The following is a 23,189-nucleotide window of genomic DNA, read 5'->3' as shown; positions in this document are numbered from 1 at the left end:
TATTGCCAGTTTCCGTTACAGACTTGGTTAAGCGAACTTCAAACGAAACAATTTGTCATGTCTTGCTGACTTATAGTTTTTTTTAAATACAGAAGTTTTATTTTTATTTTGTTAAAATAATGAACCTATCGGACTTTTAAGATTAGGTCTCCTTGTTATTTTTTTCCCGGGCTATATTCAAAACGTGTGCTTTAAAGAATAATCAGTTATGTCTAGCCGAAAAAGAGTTTGCTTACAACAGTTCATACAATCTCAATATTATTCGGAATCTATTTGGCTGCTGCATTGATTGGAAGTTCCAGGCGATATAAAGCAACTCGAATGCACAGTCACACTGTTTACTATTCCACGCACAGGCGATAGCAGGGACAAGCAGCGAAAGAAACCATTTGCTGGAAATTTAATTTCTTTCTCCGCCAGTGTTATATTCATGGTGGTGGCATTTCATTTAATCAAACTAAATGACTCCCACGCGTAGACTTTAAAGGCACAGGAAATACTTCAATGAACGACAGAAACCGCTAACGATGATCTTGAGTCCAGTTATGTAAACGGACAGGAGGGAATCCAGCTTTAGTAATCCTGGCACGAAAGTAAAGTTGTCATATTAAGCTCAATAACACAGAACTAATTTCTTAAGACGATTCTTATCCAACAATTAAGGTCACAGCTGAAGGAAGAGTCCAAGTGACCATTCATACTAATGCAACTGCAGCTTCATTTAAAATGCAGTACTTTGACAAAGTAATGGAACACCAACAGCTGATTACCTGATATTGCTATGTCGCAGAAGTATTGACAATGATGTTTAATCTTTTTTTGTTTTGTCCATGATAAAACGCCTTACTGTAACCTCAGAAATGTAAGATGCAGGAAGATGTAATTTGCTTCATCATGAGCGTTGGCTGATTTTTAAAAAAATGACTCATCATACTTTTCACCCCTTATTCCATAGTCCTGAAGGTTAAGGCATACCAACAGTGAAACAGAAAGGGGCAGAGTATACAAATACAGAAAAATAAACTGCAGTTAATAGGATCAAAGGAAGAAAAAATCGTAAAAAAAGCAATATTGATGACTTTTTAACTTTAATGTGTGTAGAATTCAGAACAAAATAAATGAATTATTCATTACAGACATGTGGTTTATGAGGAGTTCAAAGCTGGCAACCTAGTATTCAGGGGTATGTGACCTTTCAAAAGGACAGGTAGGAAGCGAGGTTGCTTAGCATTTTGGGGAGCAGAATTGAATAAGTGTGATAGCAAGAAATTGTCTTGGATCAGTAGACATAGAATCCATATGGCTAGAGGTAAGAAGTGAAAACGAAATGATAGTAGTCATCTGTGGCCCCTTACAATGTCTAAGGCTGGGGCAGAGAATAAATCAGCAGCAAATGAGGGCATGTTACAAAGGTGGTATATTAATCACGGGTGACTTGGAATGGTCAGATTGGCAGAGGTAGCCATGAGGAGTAATTCATTTGTGTACTGGGGATTATTTCCTGGAATAATATTTTGTGGATCAGACTAAAGGTTTGGCCATTTTAGATATTGTCATGTGTAATGCGTCAAAAAAGCGTGGTGCCAAAGTACAGCAGGTCAGGCAGCAACCAAAGAGCAGGAAAATTGACGTTTCAGGCATAAGCCCTTCATCATTCCTGATGTCCGAAATGTCGATTCTCCTGCTCCTCGGATGCTGCCTAAACTGCTGTGCTTTTCCAGTGCCACACTTTTCAACTCCGATTTCCAGCATCTGCAGTCCTCACTTTCTCCCCTTATGTGTTGAGGCAGGTTTAATACATCTTCACTTGCTTAGTCCATGACCTTCCCTCCATCAGAAAATCAAGTATGACGATGTTTGCATATCGTTCAACATTACTTGCGACTCAGGTATTTAAACTGTCCATGTCCAAAACAACAAGACCCATACAAAACCCAAGTAACTGACAAGTGGCAAATAACATTGGTGCCACAAATGTAGCAGACAATGTTAGACTGCAACTTGAGAGAATCTATGCATTTCCCCTGAACATTCAGTGGCATTATCAACACTGAATCTCGTGCTTGAACACTGACCAGAACTGATCTAGGACTATTCATATCACTAGTGTGATTGCAAGACCAGTCAGAAGTTAGGAATCCTGCATTCTATAGCTTATATCCTGACTTGCCAATTTCTCTCCACTGTCTACAATGCACAAAGCTGGAGTATGGTGGAATAATCCCTAGTTGTCATACTGAATGTAGCTCCAACAACACTCGAGAAGCTGGTGTTGCCCGTCTCGGTGAGACAACTGTACATATATAGACGAAGATGCAGAAGAGAGACTTACGGCTCTATCAAGCTGAATTAATTTATTAAGTATTTAGTGAATGATGCAAAGCTTTAACTGCTAGAAATATCTCAATCACCATCCCTTATTGCCCCAGGATCTGTGACCAAATCTAAGCATGATTACTCAGGAGAGTTCTTCTTAATATATTCATCATGCTTCCTGATGCAGACGATTTCTTCACAGCTTTTGGTCTCTGGAGTTGCTGCTGAAATCAGGGATTTCCTGGACTGCTTTTATACAGGTCTCTGTGACATGAATATGCCTTATTTGAAATCAACTCTGCATGTAACCAATACTGAATGATTTAGTAGAGACAGCAGCTGGTGATTTCATGCAATCTTAGCTCTCCGCTGAACGTAATGATTCAAAGTAACTCCACTCACATAACAGCCCACTGTAAAGTCTCTCATCAGGGCCAGTATCTTCAGCCTTATCCCATGTAGGCCAAAACAAACTACTTGTTTGGCACATTCTCAAACATTCAGTCCATTCAACAGCAATACACAATAATAGCAGTATGAACCATTCACAAGTTATACTGCAGAAATTCACCAATGCCCCTTAGATAGCACTTTCACATTTATGACCACTGCCACCTTGGGAAAACCACCCAAATGCAAATTCCCCTTCAAGTCACAAATTATACTGATTTGGAATTGTATTACCATGTCCTGGAAATTCCTCCTTAACAGCATTATGGATGTCCCTACACCAAATGGACTACAGTGTTTCAAGAAGGCAGCTGACCATTGCCTTCTCAAGGGCAATTTATGATGGATGATAAATGCTATCCCAGCCAGCAAAGCCCATATCCTCTATATGAATAAAAAACTCCATATTTTTTCCATAAGTCTTTCACACCATTTGATATTGAATTACTTTTAAGTAGCTATTTGCAGTTCACATTTGCTACATCATAATCAAACTTCTTGAAATTTCTTTTTCCCTCAAATGAGAATGTGCTCTCTGTCTATTTTGTCCTTCTCCATAACTAGCATAAATCTAACTGAGTCATGATGACTTTTATCAAAAATGTTGGCTTCCTAATGCTGCATTCCAACTGTTGAACTGCTTTTCCTAAAGCTAAGTCCTAAACTGCTCTTTTGAATCCATTTTTCTCATTTCAATAATTCTGTCTCCTCTATAACTTTTAAATATGATTCTATCCTAGTTGTTGAAATCTCTGACAATTATCACCCTATTTTGTTTACATTTCTCAGATATTTTCCAATAAATTATTCTACCTTCGTCATGACAGTTCAGCCATTTTTAAAATTTTCACTTGCTGACTGCCAAACATAATGCAAGGACTTTAAGGAGCAGCATTATGTTCAACTAACAAGTCCAGTAAATGCTATTAAATGTATTGCAAATATATGACTAATCCAGTTGGATTATATTGTATAAGTATGCATTTACACAAATGGTTTTTTTCTAATTTATCCAACAACGTTCTGGACATAAGTTTGCTCGCTGAACTGGAAGGTTTGTTTTCAGAAGTTTCATCATCATACTAGGTAAAATCGTCAGTGAGCCTCCAGTGATGCGCTGGTGATATGTCCCGCTTTCTATCTATGTTATTTAGGTTTTTTTGGATGGGTTATGTCATTTTCGGTTCTTTTTCTCAGAGGAGTCCAGATCAATATGCTTATTGATAGAGTTCCATTTGGAGTGCCCTGCTTCAAGGAATTCTTGTGCATGTCTCTGTTTGGCTTGTCCTAGGATGGATGTGTTGTCCCAGTCAAAGTGGTGTCCTTCTTCATCTGTATGTAAGGATACTAGTGATAGTGGGTCATATCTCTTTGTGGCTAGTTGATGTTCATGTATCCTGGTAGCTAGCTTTCTACCTGCTTGTCTGATGTATTGTTTGTTACAGTCCTTGGAAGGTATTTTGTAAATGACATTTGTTTTGCTTGTTGTTTGTATAGAGTCTCTTAAGTTAATTAGCCACTGATTTAGTGTGTTGATAAGTCTGTGGGCTACCATGATGTCAAGATGTCTTGAATAGTCTGCAAAGCATTACAGAGATGTCTTTGATGTAGGGCAAAGTGACAAGGGTTTCTGGGAACATTGTGTCTGCTTGTTTCGGTTTGTTGCTGAGGAATTTGCAGACTGTGTTTATTGGATACCCGTTCTTCTTGACTATGCGGTATAGGTATTTCTCTTTCGCTCTTTTTAGTTCCTCAGTGCTGCAGTATGTGCGACCTTGTAAGGACTGTAACAAACACTACATTAGACAAACAGGCAGAAAACTAGCCATCACAATACATGAACATCAATTCGCCACAAAAAGACATGACCCACTATCACTAGTGTCCTTGCATACAGACGAAGAAGGACACTTAAGAAATCTATCCGAGGACAAGCCAAACAGTGACATGCACAAGAATTCCTTGAAGTATGGCATTCAAAGCAGAACTCTATCAATATATACATCGATTTGGACCCACATCTATCATCCTCTTAGAAAAAGAGCCAGAAATGACACCACCCACCCAGAGAAACCTAAAGACATAAATAGAAAGCCAGAAATACTAACAGCACTTCACCAGAGTTTCACTGATGATATTATCTGGTATGGTGATGAAATGTCTGAAAACAAACTTTCCAGCTCAACCTGAGCTACAAATCCTTTCAACGATCACTATCCAGAAAGGCATTTGGAGGTGATAAGGAAGCAATTGGGTTACTACACTGCTCTTGCAAATAATGCAACAGCTTAGAACAACAACGGTTTGGTTGGACTTTACATTATTATGGTCTCCCAAATCTGTAAGATCTGCTGTCTCTTCAATCTATCTTACCAGCATATTTTGTCAGGGAGCATTCTACACTAAATTTTGATCAACAAAGATGATTAAACAAAATTATATGCTCATCTCACACATCTTTTTTGATAGTCTCATTTAAAGCATCAATACCTAACCAAAAATGCAACTGTGTTAGTAATGGAGATACAGCAGAAAGATATTCAGACTATCAAAGCCTATGATTCTATTAGTTCAGGACTTATGTCTTCCTCCCTTTCATTGAGCAACCTTTGATTTAAAACCCTTGATAATCTTGTCTGACAAAAATTTGTTTTTCTCAGTCTTGGTCATTTCTGTTGATGCAGTATTCACAGCTTTATTAGGGTGGGGAAGTGAGGATGGAGCTTTACAATTATATTACCTTATATATGAAGAAGAATGTCTTCATTTTTTTTCCTGTAGGCCATTACTCTAATTTTTGGAAACTGCTTTCTTCTTCTGAATACCCCCCTGAATGAAATTGTTTATCTTTATTATGCTTGATTATCTTGAGATAAACTCTGATTATAATCTCCCTCTTGGGTTAGATCGCAATTTCATGATTGTTCACGTCTGTACGCTATATGATAGAAAATAGATTGGAACTTTAAATTAGATGCAGAGGAGATCAATAACAATGAGATGAGGGAATTCAGTTATGTCCATTTAAGTATGTTTAGTCAAACTGGGATTGTTCTCTTCAAACAAAATCGTTTAGGGAAGATTTTGTAAAGGCATTCAAAGTGAGACATATAGCCATTTATGACACAGGAGGGCACGTGGCCTCCATGTCGAACCATGTCGATTCTCATTCACTTTCTGTACTCTTCAAGATTATTTCTTTGAAGTGTCCATCCAGTTTCCCTTTGGAATTATTGATTGTTTCTGCTCCAACTTCTTTACTCAACAGCAAGTTTCCAATCAGAACAAGGAAATGTACGAGACTTTTTGATGTAACAAATTGAGAATAATTGCTTTTCATTGACAGAGGGGAATTGATGCACAAAACTTCAAGATAATTGGCCAAAGAAATGCTGTCGGGGAGTTAAGAAGAATATTAGTTTTTAGGCTTTGAATTGTCGTATATTGATTGACAGAAAACTGACAGCAAGGCATAAGTGAGGACTGCAGATGTTGGAAAACAGAGTTTAGATTAGAGTGGTGCTGGAAAAGCACAGCAGGTCAGGCAGCATCTGAGGACCAGGACAATCGACGTTTCGGGCAAAAGCCCTTCATCAGGAATAGAGGCAGGAAGGGTGGAGAGATAAATTGGGAGTGGGGGGGGCGCGGAGAGGGGGAGGTGCGCGGAGAGGGAGGGGGGAGGTGGGGCTGGGTAGAAAGTAGCAAAGAGTACAATTGGTTAATGGGGGTGGGGATGGATGTGATAGGTCAGAGAGGAGGGTGGGGGAAGGTAGCAAAGAGTACAGTAGGTGAATTGGGGTGGGGATGGAGGTGATAGGTCAGAGGGGAGGGTGGAGTGGATTAGGTGGGAAAGTAGATTGGCAGGTAGGACAGGTCATGAGGACAGTGCTGAGCTGGAAGGTTGGAACTGAGGTAAGGTGGGGGGAGGGGAAATGAGGAAACTGGTGAAGTCCACATTGATGCCCTGGGGTTGAAGTGTTCCGAGTTGGAAGATGAGGCCTTCTTCCTCCAGTCATTGGGTGGTGAGAGAGCAACAGTTGAGGAGGCCCAGGACCTGCATGTCCTTGGCAGAGTGGGAGGGGGAGTTGAAATTTTGGGCCAAGGGGCGGTGTGGTTGATTGGTGCGGGTGTCCCGGAGATGTTCCCTGAAGTGCTCTGCAAGGAGGCTTCCAGTCTCCCCAGTGTAGCGGAGACCACATCGGGAGCAATGGAGCCAATAAATAACATTGGTGGATGTGCAGGTGAAGCTTTGATGGATGTGGAAGGCTTCTTTGGGGCCTAGGATGGTGGTAAGGGAGGAGGTGTGGGCACAGATTTTGCAATTCCTGCGGTGGCAGGGGAGGGTGCCAGGATGGGAGGGTGGGTTGTTGGGGGCATGGGCCTGACCAGGTAGTCACGGAGGGAACAGTCTTTGTGGAAAGGGGTGGGAAGGGAAATATATCTCTGGTGGTGGGGTCCGTTTGGAGGAGGCAGAAAGGTCAGCGGATGTTATGGTTAATGCGAAGGTTAGGGTGGAAAGTGAGGAACGGGGGGGTTCTGTCCATGTTATGATTGGGGGTGTGGGGTTTGAGGGCAGAGGTGCAGGATGTGGATGAGATGCATTGGAGGGCATCTTCAACCACGTGAGAAGGGAAATTGCGATCTCTAAAGAAGGAGGCCATCGGGTGTGTTCTTTGGTGGAACTGGTCCTCCTGGGAGCAGATACAGCGAAGCTGGAGGAATTGGGAATATGGGATGGCATTTTTGCAGGAGGCAGGGTGGGAAGAGGCGTAATCCAGGTAGCTGTGGGAGTTGGTGGGTTTGTAAAATATGTCAATGTTGATGAACTGCTTAACCAATTCGCGGGAGCCCGAGGTGGCGCCAATGCAGTCATCAATGTAATGGAGGAAGAGGTGGGGAGTGGTGCCAGTGTAACTATGGAAGATGAAGTGTTCTATGTAGCCAACAAAGAGACAGGCATAGCTAAGACCATATGGGTGTCCATGGCTACCCCTTTTGTCTGGAGGAAGTGGAAGGATTCGAGGGAGAAATTGTTAAAGGTGAGGACCAGTTCAGCCAAATGAATAAAAGTGTCAGTGGAAGGATACTGCTGGGGATGTTGGGAAAGGAAGAAACAGAGGGCTTGGAGGCCCTGGTCATGGCGGATGGAGTTGTAGAGGGATTGGATGTCCATGGTGAAGATCAGGCATTGGGGGCCAGGGAAATGGAAGTCTTGGAGCAGGTGGAGGGTGTGGGTGGTGTCTGGAACATATGTGGGGAGTTCCTGGACTAGGGGCGATTGGACAGTATCAAGGTAGGTGGCGATGAGTTCGGTGGGGCAGCAGCAGGCTGAGACAATGGGTCGGCCGGGGTGGTCAGGCTTGTGGATCTTGGGAAGGAGGTAGAATCAGGTGATGTGGGGTTCCTGGACCACGATGTTAGAAGCTGTGGTGGGAGATTTCCTGAGATGATGAGGTTCTGTGTGGTCTGGGAGATAATGGTTTGGTGATGGGGGGGGGGGTGGGGTCATGGTTAACGAGGCGGTAGAAGGAGGTGTCTTCGAGTTGGCGTCTGACTTCAGCGATATAGAGGTCAGTGCACCAAACTACCACAGCACTCCCTTTATCTGCTGGTTTGATGGTGAGGTTGGGATTGGAGCAGAGGGATGGAGGGCTGCGCGTTGTGACGGTGAGAGGTTGGAGTGGGGGATGGTTGTAGACAGTTTGAGGCATTAATATCTCGGCAGCAGTTGGAAATGAAGAGGTCGAGGGTGGGTAATAGGCCAGTGCAGTGTGCCCAGGTGGATGGAGTGTGTTGGAAGTGAGTGAAGGGGTCCTCAGAAGGTGGGCGGGAGTCCTGATTGTAAAAGTAAGCTCGGCTGTGGAGGCAGTGGAAGAATTGTTTGACGTCACGATGCATATTAAATTCATTGATGCGTGAATGGAGGGGGATATAGGTAAGCCCTAGCTGAGGACTGATCATTCATCCTCAGTGAGGGGAATGGTGAAAACTCGGCAGGGCTTGGAGCTAGGACCTGGTGTAGGTGTGGAGCTGGGAGTGGGGGCAGAGCCTGTAACTGGAGTGGGCGTGATGTTGGGGGGAATGGGGGTGGAGTCATGAGCAGTGATGATGTTCCCCTCAGGGTTCTGGAGTGCAGGGATGATGACAGTGGGATCTGTGAACTACAGCAATTGAATACGCAAAATATCCACACTGTAAGTAATCTAATCTAATCTAATCTAAAAATGTTGAGGGTTATGTACAATGAATAGGGAATGAGCAGTAACTTGCAATTCTTTTGAAGAGCTAGAATAGGTAGATAGTGGCCTATTTCTTTAATGTTTTAAAGGATTGTAATTCTGACTTGGTGAATGTATTTTTAAATCACTTTTAACGTCTTTATTGGGACACCATTTGATGTGAAACAAAAGCCTTCTTCTATTTTTCCCTGATTTCTATTTCACAGCTGATAAATGAGTATTATTCACTGTTGCGTTCACCATAGTAGTCCGAATAGTATAAGCCCAAAAGACATAAAATGTAGTGAATATGGGGGAGCATCAACATCCATCACCATGAGTCGCTCAGTATCATCACTACTAATTAAGTTGGCATAAGTCTGAGGGACTGTGCCACCAGACTGGGCCTGTGATAAGTTCTGAAAGAACCAATATGAGAAAAAACTCTGACTTGACCTTGATCTCACCTAATTTAGTACTGACCATGATAGTAGAAGTGGCCGCATCACATTCTTTGTGGAGACAAAATCCTTTCTTCATGCTAGGGAACCTTCCATCATATTGTGTGGCTTTACCTTTGTCCTAAATGGGATCAGAAATTTCCTAGATGGGCAGTCATACACATTGCTGATGACAATGAAATGGGGTAGATTCAGAAGAAATCTTGAAGCATAAAACACTGTGAGCTATTGTCAACAGCAGAATTGTATGCAACCACAATTTCTAGCCTCATGATCGAACTTATTCTTCATTCTGATTACAGTGCAGCCATGTGACCAACTCTGTTTCAAGAAGTAGTCAGAATCAAAACTACACGTGTCTAAAGTTGAGGTGCAAAGCTGATGAAGATGCATGCTTATAATATATATGAAATATATGCTTGCAAAATCATGGAAACAGCATGTTTCAGATAAAAATAAAGCAACTAGAAAAGCAAAAAGGAGACATGAAAAAGGACTTGTGAATAGGATAAGGGCAAATTCTAAGTTTTTTAAAAAAAATATACATTAAAAGGTTATACAGGGAAAGAGTAGGGCCCACTAGAGACCAAGGGGGCAACCTGTATGTGAAGCCACATGATACTAGAAGGGTGCTAAATGAATACTTACCTTCAGTCTTCATGCTGGAAAAGAAGAACACAGTTATAGAATTCAGAAAGAGGGACTGAGAGGAACTTGCCCAGCTTGCCATAGGAAATGGGGAGATATTGGAGGCCCTGTTGGACTTAAAATAGACAATGCCTTTGCCCAGATGAATTGTTTTCAGGCTGCTTTAGGAAGTAATGCAATAAATTGCAAGGGATCTGACACAAATGTTTATTCATTTCTGGCCATGGGGGACATGCCAGAGAACTGGAGGATGGCTGAAGTGTTTTCAAGAATGGGATTGAAATGAGCCAGGAAATTACAGATTGGTGATTCTCACATCAGTGGTTGGGAAACTATTGGTGAAAATTCTGAACTTTCATCAGTTGTGGCATTCAGTGTAAGAGCCAAAGATAATGTTGGAATTGTACAGAGTGTTGGTTAAGTCACAGCTGGAATACTGTGTGCAGTTCTGTTCACCTCACTACAGGGAGGAAGTGTTTAAACTAGATGGTGTACAAAGGGGGTTCAACAGGATGTTGCCTGGGATGGAGAGATTGAGCTATTAGGAGAGAGTAGATGGGCTTGGATTGATTTTGCTAGAGCAGAGAAGATTCAGGGAGACATGAATGTGGTGCATAAGATTGAGCGGTATGGACAGGGTGCATAGAGACCAGCTGTTCCTTTTGTTTGAGGCGTTAATCCGTAACAGCACATCATTTTAGGATAAGCGGCAGGGTATTCAAAGAGGATGTGGGAAAAAAACATTTTCACTCAGTGGGTGGTGGAAATCTGGAATGCACTGCCTGGCAAGGTAGTAGAGGCAGAAAACCTTACAACCTTTAAAAAGAATTTGCAAGAGCACATGAGATAAAATGACATTCAGGGATATGGAGCAAGGGCAGGAAATTGGGATTACTGCACATTTTGTGATAGTTATGTCAATGCAGACTTGAACAGCCAAAATCTGAAGCTATGAATTTATAAAATTAAGCAAGTTCACAGATAAGATCAAATCTCCACCAACATTCCATATGGAATCTTGAGTGTTGATGGGAAACTAAACAAGGTTTAGTAGAAGATATAATCTTCTTAAATATTGCCAATCTCAGTGATAGTCAAGCTCAGTAGGTGAGTGCAAATTTGAATATGAAGCACTTAGAACAGTCTTTATCAAAGAGTTCCAAGTGGATGATCTATCTTAGTCTCTTTTTGTAGTTCCCACTATCACAGAAAACAGTGTTCAACCAATTCTCTTGAATCCATTTGACACCAGAAATTGGCTAAGCACATTGAATATAACAAAGGCTATGGACTTCAGCAGTGCCCCAGCTATAATGCTGAATATATACTCTCGTACAAGATGTGCCTCAACTCAAGCCATTCCCAAACTGCCGCCTACTGCCATCTACCTGACAAAAATGAATACTGACTGAAAGAGAATCTATCAACAAAAAGCAGAACAAATTTAATTTAGTTCTCACCATATTAATCCAATTTCAATCATCAACATTGTTTATGGGAACTGTTACTGACAATACCTTCAAGCATCGCTTACTCACCAATAACCTGCTCATTGACAGTCCATTTGCATTCTGCCTTCGCCACTCATCTTCAGACTTTATTGGAAGCTTTCTCCAAGCACAGACAAAAGACCTGATTTCCATTCATAACCTTACAGTGACTGCCATTGACATTTTGAAACAAACATGATAAAGTTCAAGTCACTTGGAGACAGGGAAAATTTCCCACCGGCTGTAGTTATAGCCCTACATAACAGGAAATTGTTCTAATTATTGGAGTCCATTTGCCTCAACTGCAGGACACTGAGAGGAGTTCCCCAGGGCGGTGTACTGAGCACACCATTTTTAGTTCCATGAGCAATAATCAACACCATCATCATAAAGATAGACCTAAGAATAGTTGTTGATGCTGGTACAAAGTTTTCAGACAATGAAGCTATCAGTGCTTACATGCAACAAGATCTATAAACAACGTACCAAACATTACACACGTTCCACACAAGTACCTTGCGATCATCATTTTCATTGTGATAGAATCTAAACACCTTTGTTTGACATTCCATGCATTACCATTGCTTAGACTGCTGCATTAATATTCTGGCCTCACCAGAAACTCAATTAGACCAGCCATGCAAATACTATGGTTACAAGATCAGGTAGGACAATGAGTGTTCTATGGTCAGTGACTCACCTCAGGCTCCCTAAAAGCCTTTGTACCATCTACAAGACACGAGTAAAGAGTATGATGATGTCCTGTGTTTGCCTGGATGTGTGCAGTTCCACCATGTTCAACATCATTCTGGACAAAGCAGCCCAACTTATTATTATTATTATTATTATTATTTGAATTTCAAAGTTGCACAGAAGCTTGAGACTCAGGGAGAGAAACATTAATGTTTGAAAACACCTCCCATTGCAGAGAAGAAATTCTTGGAAAATATAAAGGTAGCTAAATCTCCAGAACCTGGTATAGTACATTCCAGGATGTTGTGGAAAGTTAGCAAGGAAATTACAGAGCATTTTGCAGAAATATTTGTATCATCTATAGCTATAGGTAAGGTGCCGGATGACTGTTGAGTTGGAGAGTGGCTGATGTTGTGCCTTTGTTTAAGAAACGATGTAAGGAGAAGCCTGGGAACGATGGACCTGTGAGGTGGGTAAGTTGTTGGAAGTGATTCTTAAATATAGGATTTATATATATGTAGAGAGACATGGAATGATTAGAGATAGTCAACATGGTTTTATGCAAGGGAACTCATGTCTCACAAACTTGATTGAGTTTTTTGAGGAAGTAACCAAGAAGATTGATGAGGACACAGTGGTGGACATTGTTTACATAGACTTTAGTAAAACTTTTGACAATGCTTTGCAAGGCAGATTAGTTAGTAAAGATAGATCATGTGGGATTCAGGGTGAGCTTGCCAATTGGATACAAAATTAGCTTAACAGCAGGAGAGAGAGAGTAATAGTAGATGGTTGTTTTTCGGACTGGAGGCCTGTGACCACCAGTGCAGCACAGGGATCGATGCTAGGTCTCCTTTTGTTGTCACTTATGTAAATGATTTAGATGAGGATATAAAAGGCATGGCTAGTAAGTTTGTGGAGGACACCAAAATTGTTGGTATAGTAGACAGTGAAAAAAGTTAACCTTTGAAACTTGAAATTTGAAATTGAAATTTTAATCAATTTGGCTAATAAGCTGAAGAGTGACAGATGGATTTTAATTTGGATAAATGTGAGGTATTGCATTTTGGTAAAACAAACAACGGCAGAGGGTTCAGAAGAGATTTACAAGGAGTCTGCCAGGTATGGAAGGTTTGAGTTAGAAGGAGAGGCTGTATAGGCTGGGATTTTTTTTCACTGGGGTATAAGAGGTTGATGGGTGACCTTATAGAGCTTTATAAAATTATGAGGGATATAGATAAGGTAAATATCAGGTGTCTTTTCCCTCGGATAGGAGATTTTTCAAGACTGGAAGCCATATTTTTAAATGGAGAAAGGTTTGAAAATGACATGAGGAACAATTTTTATATACAGAGAAAGGTTTGTGTGCGGAATGAACTTCCAGAGGAAGCAGTGAATGTGAGTACAGGTACAGAGATAAAAGACATTTAGATAATTACTTGAATGAGAAATGTTGGAGGGATATTGGCCAAAGTCAGGCAGGTGGGATGAGTCTATTTTTTGATTATTGTTAACTTGGACTATTTGAATCGAAGGGTCTGTTTCTGTGCTGTATGACTCTATAACTCAAGGACCATCAGCTAAGCCAATCACAAGTTGCACTGCATAAACTCACCTTAGTTTCTTCAAAACCTCTGACTTCGCATACCTGTTAGAGCAAAGAAATCAGGCATATGGAAACATAATCACTTGCAATTTCAAATAAATCAGGCATATGGAAACATGATCACTTGCAATTTCCCCTGCAAATCAGACAAAACCTAACTTTGAAATATTTTGTCATTCCTTCATCGTCACCTGGTCAATATTCTGGAACTCCCTCCTTTGCATCACAACAGGAGTAACTTCATCACACAGACTGCAGTGGTTCAAGAAGAGAGCTCATCACCATGTTCTGAAGGACAGTTAGGGATATGCAATAAATGCTGGATTTGTCAGTGATTCCCACATCCTATGAATTAAAGAAAACAGTTCATGCAACCAGTGTTCACAATTCAATCTTTTTAGAACTGACATGATTCTGGTGTATCGCCAAGGCTAACATATTTTCCTATGGTACACTGCCCAGAAGCAAAAATGCTACTCAAGAAGAGGTGTAAACAAGTTTATATCTAACTAAAATATAGCTTTGCCTCTTTGTATTCTAAACAATGTATCTTTTTTCTGATGAAAGTAAGATACTCTGAGTACTGAAAACCTGAATTTAAAACAGAATATGTTGGAAAAACTTAGCAGTTGTGAAGAGAATGTTAATGTTTCAGACTGATGATTTTACATCAGAAATGACAGTAAATCAAGCTTCATATTCTTTAACTTTGTTGAAAGTAATTAATAATGTGCAGCTCCTGAAAATAGATAGGATGCTGCCTGTAAATGTTTAAGATATGGTCATGCAGTTATTCAATATTTAAATTCCTGTTTTCATTGGCCTAAACATGGCAAAGAGGAATTTGTGATGTTGCCCTGCACAGATCAATAACTCTTATGTTGAAGATATATCATAAATCATTGCTGGAAATTAAAAGCAAAAACAGCAGAAAACATTGCAAGTGCTGAATAGAGAACTCCCCTTTCTGAATAGATGTGATGATCAGAGATGATCAGACTGGTGATCAAAGGATCTCTTTATGAAAATGAAAGATGTTATACTAGAGAGATATCAGTTATATGCTTTGGATGTTAAAGGCCTAAGAGTTGTTTCATTTATCAAATATTTCCTGTGACATTATGAAAGAAATATAAATTGTTGTATTTTTATTCTTGCTTAATTTGCCAAATAAATTACATTTATGTACAGCCTTCTGCCCCTTTTGTTTTGACTTAATTTTTGTTTTTATTTTTCAAGTATTTTTATTTTAAAACATATTTGAAATGTTGCGTATTTCAATATTAATTCACAAACATTTATTTCATGTCAGAATTTCACTCAATGGAAAACATTCTAGAAAATTGTGTGCTAAAGTCTACAGTAACTACAGAATGTACTGTACATAGAGCTAGTTGGACTCTAAATTTAACCTCCCAAAATTTGCCCCAATAGAGAAATTGTTATGTTGGGAGCAAACATTTGTAAAAGCTCTTCAATTATCATTTATAAGTATTTTCAGATTTATTTTTGTTTGTTCTTGGAACATAGGTGTTATTCACAAGATCAATTTTGTTGCCTATCCACAATTGCTCTTGAAAAAGTGAAAGTTTCACTTTTTAACTGCTGCAGTCCTTGTGGTGTAAGTACTGCGAAGACAAGTGGTATATATCCACAGTAGAGAGCTATATGCTACAGCAAGGAAATTGCAGATATTTTTATGCACCCATTGCAATTGTTCTTTGAGGTGGTTGTGTATTTTTTTAAACTATTCATTCATAGGATTTGTGTCACTGGCTGGGACACCATTTACTGCCTAACCATAATTGCCCTTGAACTGATTAAATTGATGGGTCATTTTACAGAGCAGTTGAGACCACTGTGCATCTGGAGTCACATACAAATCAAATCAGGGAAGGATAGCAGATTTCATTTCCTAAATAACATTAGTGAGTTAGTTGAATATTTATATTTATTGACATTTGTTGCAAGATTAGACGAACTATTAATTTCAATTATAGAGTCATGGAGGTACATAGCATGGAAACTGGCCTCTGCTGTCCAACTCGTTCAATGTTGACCAGGTTTCCTAAACTGAACCAGTCTCATTTGCCTATATTTGACCCACATCCTTCTAAACCTTCCTATCCATGTACCTGTCAAAATGTCTATTAAATATTGTAATTGTACTTGTCTCTATCACTTCCTATGGCAGCTCATTCCATATATGCACCAACCTCTGTGTGAAACATTTGCCCTTCAAGTCACTTTTAAATCTTTACCGTCTCACCTTATACCTATGCACTCTGGTTCTTGACTTCCCTACCCTGGGGAGAAAGTGAGGTCTGCAGATGCTGGAGATCAGAGCTGAAAATGTGTTGCTGGAAAAGCGCAGCAGGTCAGGCAGCATCCAAGGAACAGGAAATTCGACGTTTCGGGCATAAGCCCTCATTCCTGATGAAGGGCTTATGCCCGAAACGTCGAATTTCCTGTTCCTTGGATGCTGCCTGACCTGCTGTGCTTTTCCAGCAACACATTCCCTACCCTAGGGAAAAGATTTTGTCTTATCTATGCCCTGTATGATTTTAAATATATCTGAAGTCACCCCACAGCCTCCTATGGTTCACAGGAAGAAAAACCCACCCTACCCAGCAAAACTTCCAGTCTCAGTAACATCTGTGTATATCTTTCCTTGCACCCTTTTCAGTTTAACAACATCCTTCTTAAAGCAGGGCAACCAGAATTGCATGTCGTACTCTTAATGTGGCCTCACCAGTGTCTTGTACAGCTGTAACGTAATGCCGCAACTCCTGTACTCAGTGCTCTGACTGATGAAACAGATTCAAGTTTAAAGTTTGAAAATTCAAAGTTTAGTTTTAAAGTAGATTCAATTTTCACTCTCTGTCTTGGTTGGACTTGAATTAATGCCCCTGAAACCCTAGTCTGGGATCCTAGATTACTTCGCCAAGTACCACTATCTCATCAGGTTTTGCAAATTTAAAGTTTAACTATGGAGTTAATTGCATTTTTTTTCCATTGCTGATGATCATTATGAGATTTTATTTATTACTTTCTACATATTGTTCTCCCTTTATTATATATCATGGCATGATCTGCTTTGTCCTTCAAAACTTTCAGCGTTTTTGAAACATATTTTTCTAAAGTGGAAACAAAATGTATATTCCATTATTGGTGTTGGTATGCTCAGGGATGAATCTGGAATGCACATGATGGTGATCTTAGTAGAATCAATGCTTAAAAGCATATCAAAAAACTGAAAAGCCAAACGAATTGGTTATACATCAGAAGAGATCATGTGGTCATGTCACTCCTTGAAACTGCATTCAGTTTAGAAACATTAAATTACTAGAGGTATGAAAAGTACCGATTAGAGCTATCAGGGTCATCATTTAACACAAACGTGTTTAAGCATGGGATGGTGGGTTGGGCTTGCGAGAGGTAGATGTGTTCTGTGTATTGATAACACGTTAGCACAATTCATTGTATATTGAATACTATAACTGGCTACCCACCACTGCCAGAGTGAAACATCCTCTTCTCCATGAAAAATGCCAAGGAGGTGGTAACATTATCAGAGAACCTACCTGAATGACTTCTTCTGCCATTCCCCCCTACCACCCACTCCCTGTCTCTCCACTACCACCACTAACAACCAACTATTACATGTAAAGTCTCCCCAGAAAGCTTCCCTAAAATTGTTGGACCTGAACAGTTCCTGCCAGAAAGTAAATTGCTCTCTTGTATTGTACTGTTCTGACTTGTATATGATTCCATACAGGATAGTGATTTATACCTGCTCCCTGAATTGATCTAACACGCAATGTAGATATATCATCACTTGTGTCAGACAGCTTGTTTTGCCACTAGTTGTTCTGATCTTTAATGACTGGAGTCCTGTATCATCATGGTTCTTGACTTTATTCTGAAGTCACTGAACAAAAAATGATTGAATCACCTACCTTCTCATGGCAACTGGGGATGAACAATAAAGCAATGCAGATATCCGTGGAATTAAATTTTTAAATTATTTTGTAAATGTGTTAAAAATATAAAACTTTTGACAGATCCTGCAACTGCATCAAATGGCCAAGAAGCTAGGTGGGATTTACGCTTGGGCCATATGTCTCTATGATATGATGGAATATATTTTTAATTATTCTGTGGGACCTAAGGGGACAATCTACTTTTTTTTTTAGTGAGATAGAGTTCTTTTCTAAACTTTTGTCTAACTTTTCTTACTTTTGCCTTTACAAGTCGATTGGGTGTTTATTTTGTTGAAGGAAAGACTTTTTGTTATTAACAATACTTTCAGGTACAAGCTCAATAGACTTGTTGGTCCATTCTTTTTGCTCGCTTGTACCTATATTTCCCAGAAATTTTCAATCAACCTGTTCAGACACGTTTTGACAAACCTCTGCGCAGTTGGAACTTGAACTCAGAGGTTGGGACACATGGGCACCATGTTGCATATTTGTATAAAGTGTGGCACTGAAAAAAGCACAGCAGGTCAGGCAGCATCTGAGGAGCAAGAGAGTCAATGTATTGAGCATAACCCTTCATCAAAACTAGGGAGGTGGAAGAGGGTGGAGAAATAAATAGGGGGAGGGGTTTGGGGCTTGGGGAAAGTTAGATGGCATGGCGATAGTTGGGTGAAGGTAGGAGGTGATTGTGATAGGTCCGTGGGAAGTGTGGAGCGGATAGGTAGGATGGAAGATGGACAGGTAGGATCGGATCAAGAGGGTGGATCCAGAGGGTTGGATCTGGGATAGGATGAGGGGAGGAAAGACTTGGAAACTGGTGAATTCAATGTTGAGGTTGTGTGGTTGTCGACTCCTGAGGCAGAAGATAAGGTGTTCCTCCTCCAGTTTGCAGGTGGCTGTGTACAGGTGGTGGAGGAGACCCAGAATGGATATGTCATCAGGAGAATGGGAGAGGGAATTGAACTTGATGGCCACTGGAAGGTGTGGTTTTCTTTTTGGAGGGTGGGGGAAAACATTTTCAAGGTTGGCATCCTTGGGAGAGACTTTGCAGTACAGTTTGCAGCAACTAGGAGATAGTGAGGACTGTGAGTGCTAGAGAAGTCTGATTCAATAAATGTGGTACTGGGAAAAGCACAGGAGGTCAGGCAACATCTAAGAAGCATGAGAGTCGACATTTCAGGCATAACGCTTCATCAGGTCTGGGGAAGGGGAAGGAGAGCTTTCAAAATCACTTCCTGTCTTCACTCACCCATCACCATCCCACCTGCCTTTCTCATGCCCTACACCCCCATTTATCTCTCAGCCCCTTCCCCTTCCCCAGTCCTGATGAAGTGTTAAGCCCAAAATGTTGACCCTCTTGCTCCTTACATGCTGCCTGCTCTCCTGTGCTTTTTTTCAGCACAATGTCATATCGACTCGGACTTCTGCAGCATCTACATTCCTCGCTATCATCATATTTCGTTTGCTTATTGAAGGACCATGAACCCACATTGACCACAAAACGTCTTGTGTTAAATATGGGACTTCTGTAAAATGCTTTGAGCACTGGGTGTTGAATGTGGTCTGAGAACATCAAGCTTACTCACAGATTCTTTGTTATCTCAAATTTTGAAGACTATTGACACAGGATATGTTTACATGATTTGGTGCTTGGTAGGTAGAGATTCCCAATTGATCATTATGCTAACACTCACTGTTCCATCAATGGAAATTCATAGTTGAATGGTCTCTTGCTGTTCAAACAGACTCCAAAAGTGTTAGCCACTTTCAACAACAAATTAGCTGAGAAAATTAAAGGGTTACAAGAATTGCTATTGCACAATGAACGTTCACTCTTTAGCGTACGGTTGCCGTACTTCACAGATGAACATCTGTTTTCCGCTGTTTGCACGAAAGTAATGGAAATAATGAAATAAATATGACGTCTTAAAGTCCAAGACACTTACCTCAGTGGCAAACATTGTGGTGTTGTCCATTTCTTTTTGATTACAGTCTGAAAAATACCTATCAGCAGCATTAGATTGGCATCTGGTGGATGCTGCACCTAAGTGGGTCAGGAATTGGGAATCACCTTTACCCGATTCCGAGGCAGTCCGCAGGGTATAGCAGTACGTTTCAGCGAGAGAACCAGACCCACGTACTTCAATAACATTTTTAATTAGACTGGAGTCTGGCACGGTGTGAAAATTTAAGTTGGAATTTCGATATATCGTTTCTGAATCGCTATGTTCAAAACACAAACACCAGTCCTCATCATTGCTTGAACTGCGACAAACTGTGATAACAAGAGCTATTAGCGCAACCATCAGAGTAAGTGTGATTGCCCCTAAAGATATAATTATATAAAGGGCTGCACTAGAGGGATACTCAGGGACTCTAGGCATAAATGTAACGGCATGAATAACGTCTTCAGTGCTATCAACAATTGATAGCGTGATGGTAATAGTGGCAGATAAAGGAGGATGCCCATTGTCTTTAACCAGTACGACCATCATCTGTACTGCAACATCTCTGTCATCAATTTGACGAGTAGTCCTCACTTCTCCCGAGTTAATCCTCATAGCGAAAAGATTCTTATCTGTCGCATCGAGAAGCTGATAAAACAACCGTGCGTTTTGTCCAGAATCGGCATCAATGGCAATTACCTTGACGACCAAATAATCTGGATCTGCTAGTCGAGGAATGGTTACTGCGGATCCATTCCTTGTTAGAGGAAACACAATTACAGGTGCATTGTCATTTTGATCCAGGATGACTACATGCACTGTATGATTTGTGCTGAGCGGCGGCAAACCAGCATCCTGCACTTGAACATAAATCTGGAAATTCTTAAGCTTTTCGTAATCAAAGGAGCGCTGTGAAAAGATGATCCCGCTCTCTGAATTGATGGAGACATACGATGAGATGGGCATACCTTGGAGCAGGCTGTCGAAAACGGAATAGGTAAGGTGGGAATTTGGACCCAAGTCAGGATCAAAAGCAGAAACTGAACAGATGGAAGCCCCAAAGGCGTTATTCTCCATCACGTATGCAGTGTGAAAGGCATTTGCAAAACGTGGCGGGTTGTCATTTACATCTGACACTTGCACTGGAATAGTTTTGTTCGTAGATAGAGGAGGAAATCCTGAATCATAGCAAGAGATTCCAATTCGGTATTCAGACATGGTTTCCCTGTCCAGCGGCTGCTGGACAACCACCGTGTACGTATTTTTGAATGTCGATTTGAGTTCAAACGGCAGGTTGGGATGAAGTAAGCAGGTAGTAAGTCCGTTGTCTTCAGAATCTCGGTCGGTTACACTGATCAGCGCTATCACAGTTCCAGAAGGCACATCCTCTCGGACTGAATTAGATACTGACATCAGAGTCATATCGGGCGCATTATCGTTGACATCCTTGATGTCAATGAGGACAGTGCAATGCACGGGGAGTGCAAATGGACCTATGTCTTTGGCTTCCGCTATAATTTCATAAGTCTCGGTTTCTTCAAAATCTATAATCCCTTTGACTTTGATTTCACCTGTTCGAGAATCCATTTCAAAAAGTTCTCGGACAGGACTTGGAGTGAGGTCACTGAGGGAATACACTATTTCTGCGTTCGTGCTTTCGTCCGGATCGCTCGCATTTAATCTGATAACCGCAGTGCCAATCGGTACATTTTCCAGTAGACTGGCTTTATAGAGCATCTGGTCAAACGCGGGAGAATTGTCATTGACATCCAGCACAGTGACGATAACTTGGGCTGTACCAGTCCGCTCTGGGGATCCCCCGTCAACAGCAGTCAGGAGCAAATGATGAATCGCCTGTTGTTCCCTGTCCAAGTATTTCTCGAGAAGCAGGTGGACGAACTTGCTGTCGTCCCCGCTATTCTGCACTTCTAAAGCGAAGTGTTCATTTGGACTGAGATAGTAAATGCGGACAGAATTGATGCCCAAGTCCGGATCATGAGCACTCTGAAGAAGGAATCGAGTTCTCGGTGGCGCTGACTCCAGGACCTCCAAATGGATCTCAGCTTTTGAAAAACTGGGTGAATTGTCATTAATATCTAATATTTCTACTTCGATACGGTAGAGTTCCAATGGGTTTTCTACAACAACCTCCAGATTCATAAAACAAGCAGGACTCTGTCTACATACGTACTCCCTATCTATCACTTCATTCACAAACAAAACGCCATTCTCCAAATTAATCTCGAAATACCGTTTTCTTACTGCAGACATAATGCGGAGCCTGCGACTGGAGAGCTCTTTCACATCCAGACCCAGATCTTGAGCAATGTTCCCAACGAAGGCACCATGCTTCAATTCTTCATGAATAGCATAGCGAATTTGACCATAACCGATATTCCAGATACAAAGCAGGAAAACTGTAAACAATGCTTGCATTCTCTGTCCGAATTCGCCCTTGCATTCGCAAAGATACAAAATAATTAACACTCCACCTTCCAAAAAAAAATCAACTATTGATATCCAGTATAAATCAAGCAAAACGCTGACCAGTTTACATCTGTATAGGAATAAGAGTACCAGGAATAACGGTTCCGATGTACGATTACAAACAGTGAGAGTCTGTTTCCTCTCTGTTTCTGCATTATGCGTAGAATTGGGGGAGGGGGTATAGATCGCTCGCAACATTTAGCGCCTCATTGGTAGACAGCGACACAGAGAGTCTTTGCCAATAATTACACTGAATGCTTATTAAAGATGGACGTATGCAAAGTGTGAAAGTTAGACGTATTCCTGTGTATGTACTGAGCAACGAAAGTGGCTGTCTAACTTAACGCTTGTCCCAGAACTCCTGCTCAACTCTGAGAGCTGTGTTAGCGGGTCAAAAGTCAAACATTGAACATTTAAGTTCTGCAAGTTGGCGGCTAAAGAATATTGAAGGCGTCTGCGTTTCTTTGCGGCTGAACGCCTACATTCCTCATGTAGGCTCATCAGAAAAGTTGAACACGGAAGTTTCACTTTCTCACAAACTCAAGATGCTAGCGAAATTCTCTGTCAACCAGATATAAAACGACCAAGGAAGAAAAAGTCTCGAATGAAGTAAACACCGGGACACAGAAGAAGATCTGATCTCATGCTGTATATTACTAAAGTATACGCAATCATCATTCATGTACCTTTAACCTGTGTCTATTTCAAGTGGATAAGTCACCCAGTCCAGTGAGATGCATTTTGTTACCAAAACATGTAAAGATATAAATTACAAAGGAACTTAATCCAAACTTCAATTCAGCCTCAGAAACTAGATTCCTGCTAGAGAACTGAAAGTTTACGCTAATGTTTACAAAAAGGATAAGTTTAGCGGTTATAAGGCAGACAGTTTAA

At 40.8% G+C, this 23,189-nt stretch overlaps 1 protein-coding gene across 1 annotated transcript in view; it reads right to left on the bottom strand.

Moving 5' to 3' along the window:
* Positions 1-23,189, bottom strand: part of LOC132823111 (uncharacterized) — a 225,643-nt gene that overhangs the window by 168,833 nt on the left and 33,621 nt on the right. The window contains exons 3-6 of the mRNA XM_060836651.1: positions 19,809-22,365; positions 13,892-13,924; positions 12,284-12,391; positions 4,465-4,562 (exon numbers count right to left, since the gene is read on the bottom strand). Coding sequence (XP_060692634.1) covers positions 4,465-4,562; positions 12,284-12,391; positions 13,892-13,924; positions 19,809-22,365 — 2,796 coding nt within the window. The remainder of the gene's footprint in view (positions 1-4,464; positions 4,563-12,283; positions 12,392-13,891; positions 13,925-19,808; positions 22,366-23,189) is intronic.

Source organism: Hemiscyllium ocellatum, chromosome 16 (genome assembly GCF_020745735.1).
Source record: "Hemiscyllium ocellatum isolate sHemOce1 chromosome 16, sHemOce1.pat.X.cur, whole genome shotgun sequence".
Classification (NCBI taxonomy): Eukaryota; Metazoa; Chordata; class Chondrichthyes; order Orectolobiformes; family Hemiscylliidae; genus Hemiscyllium; species Hemiscyllium ocellatum.
Note: the sequence above shows the minus strand (reverse complement) of the source record. Positions and strands in the feature narration are given on the sequence as shown.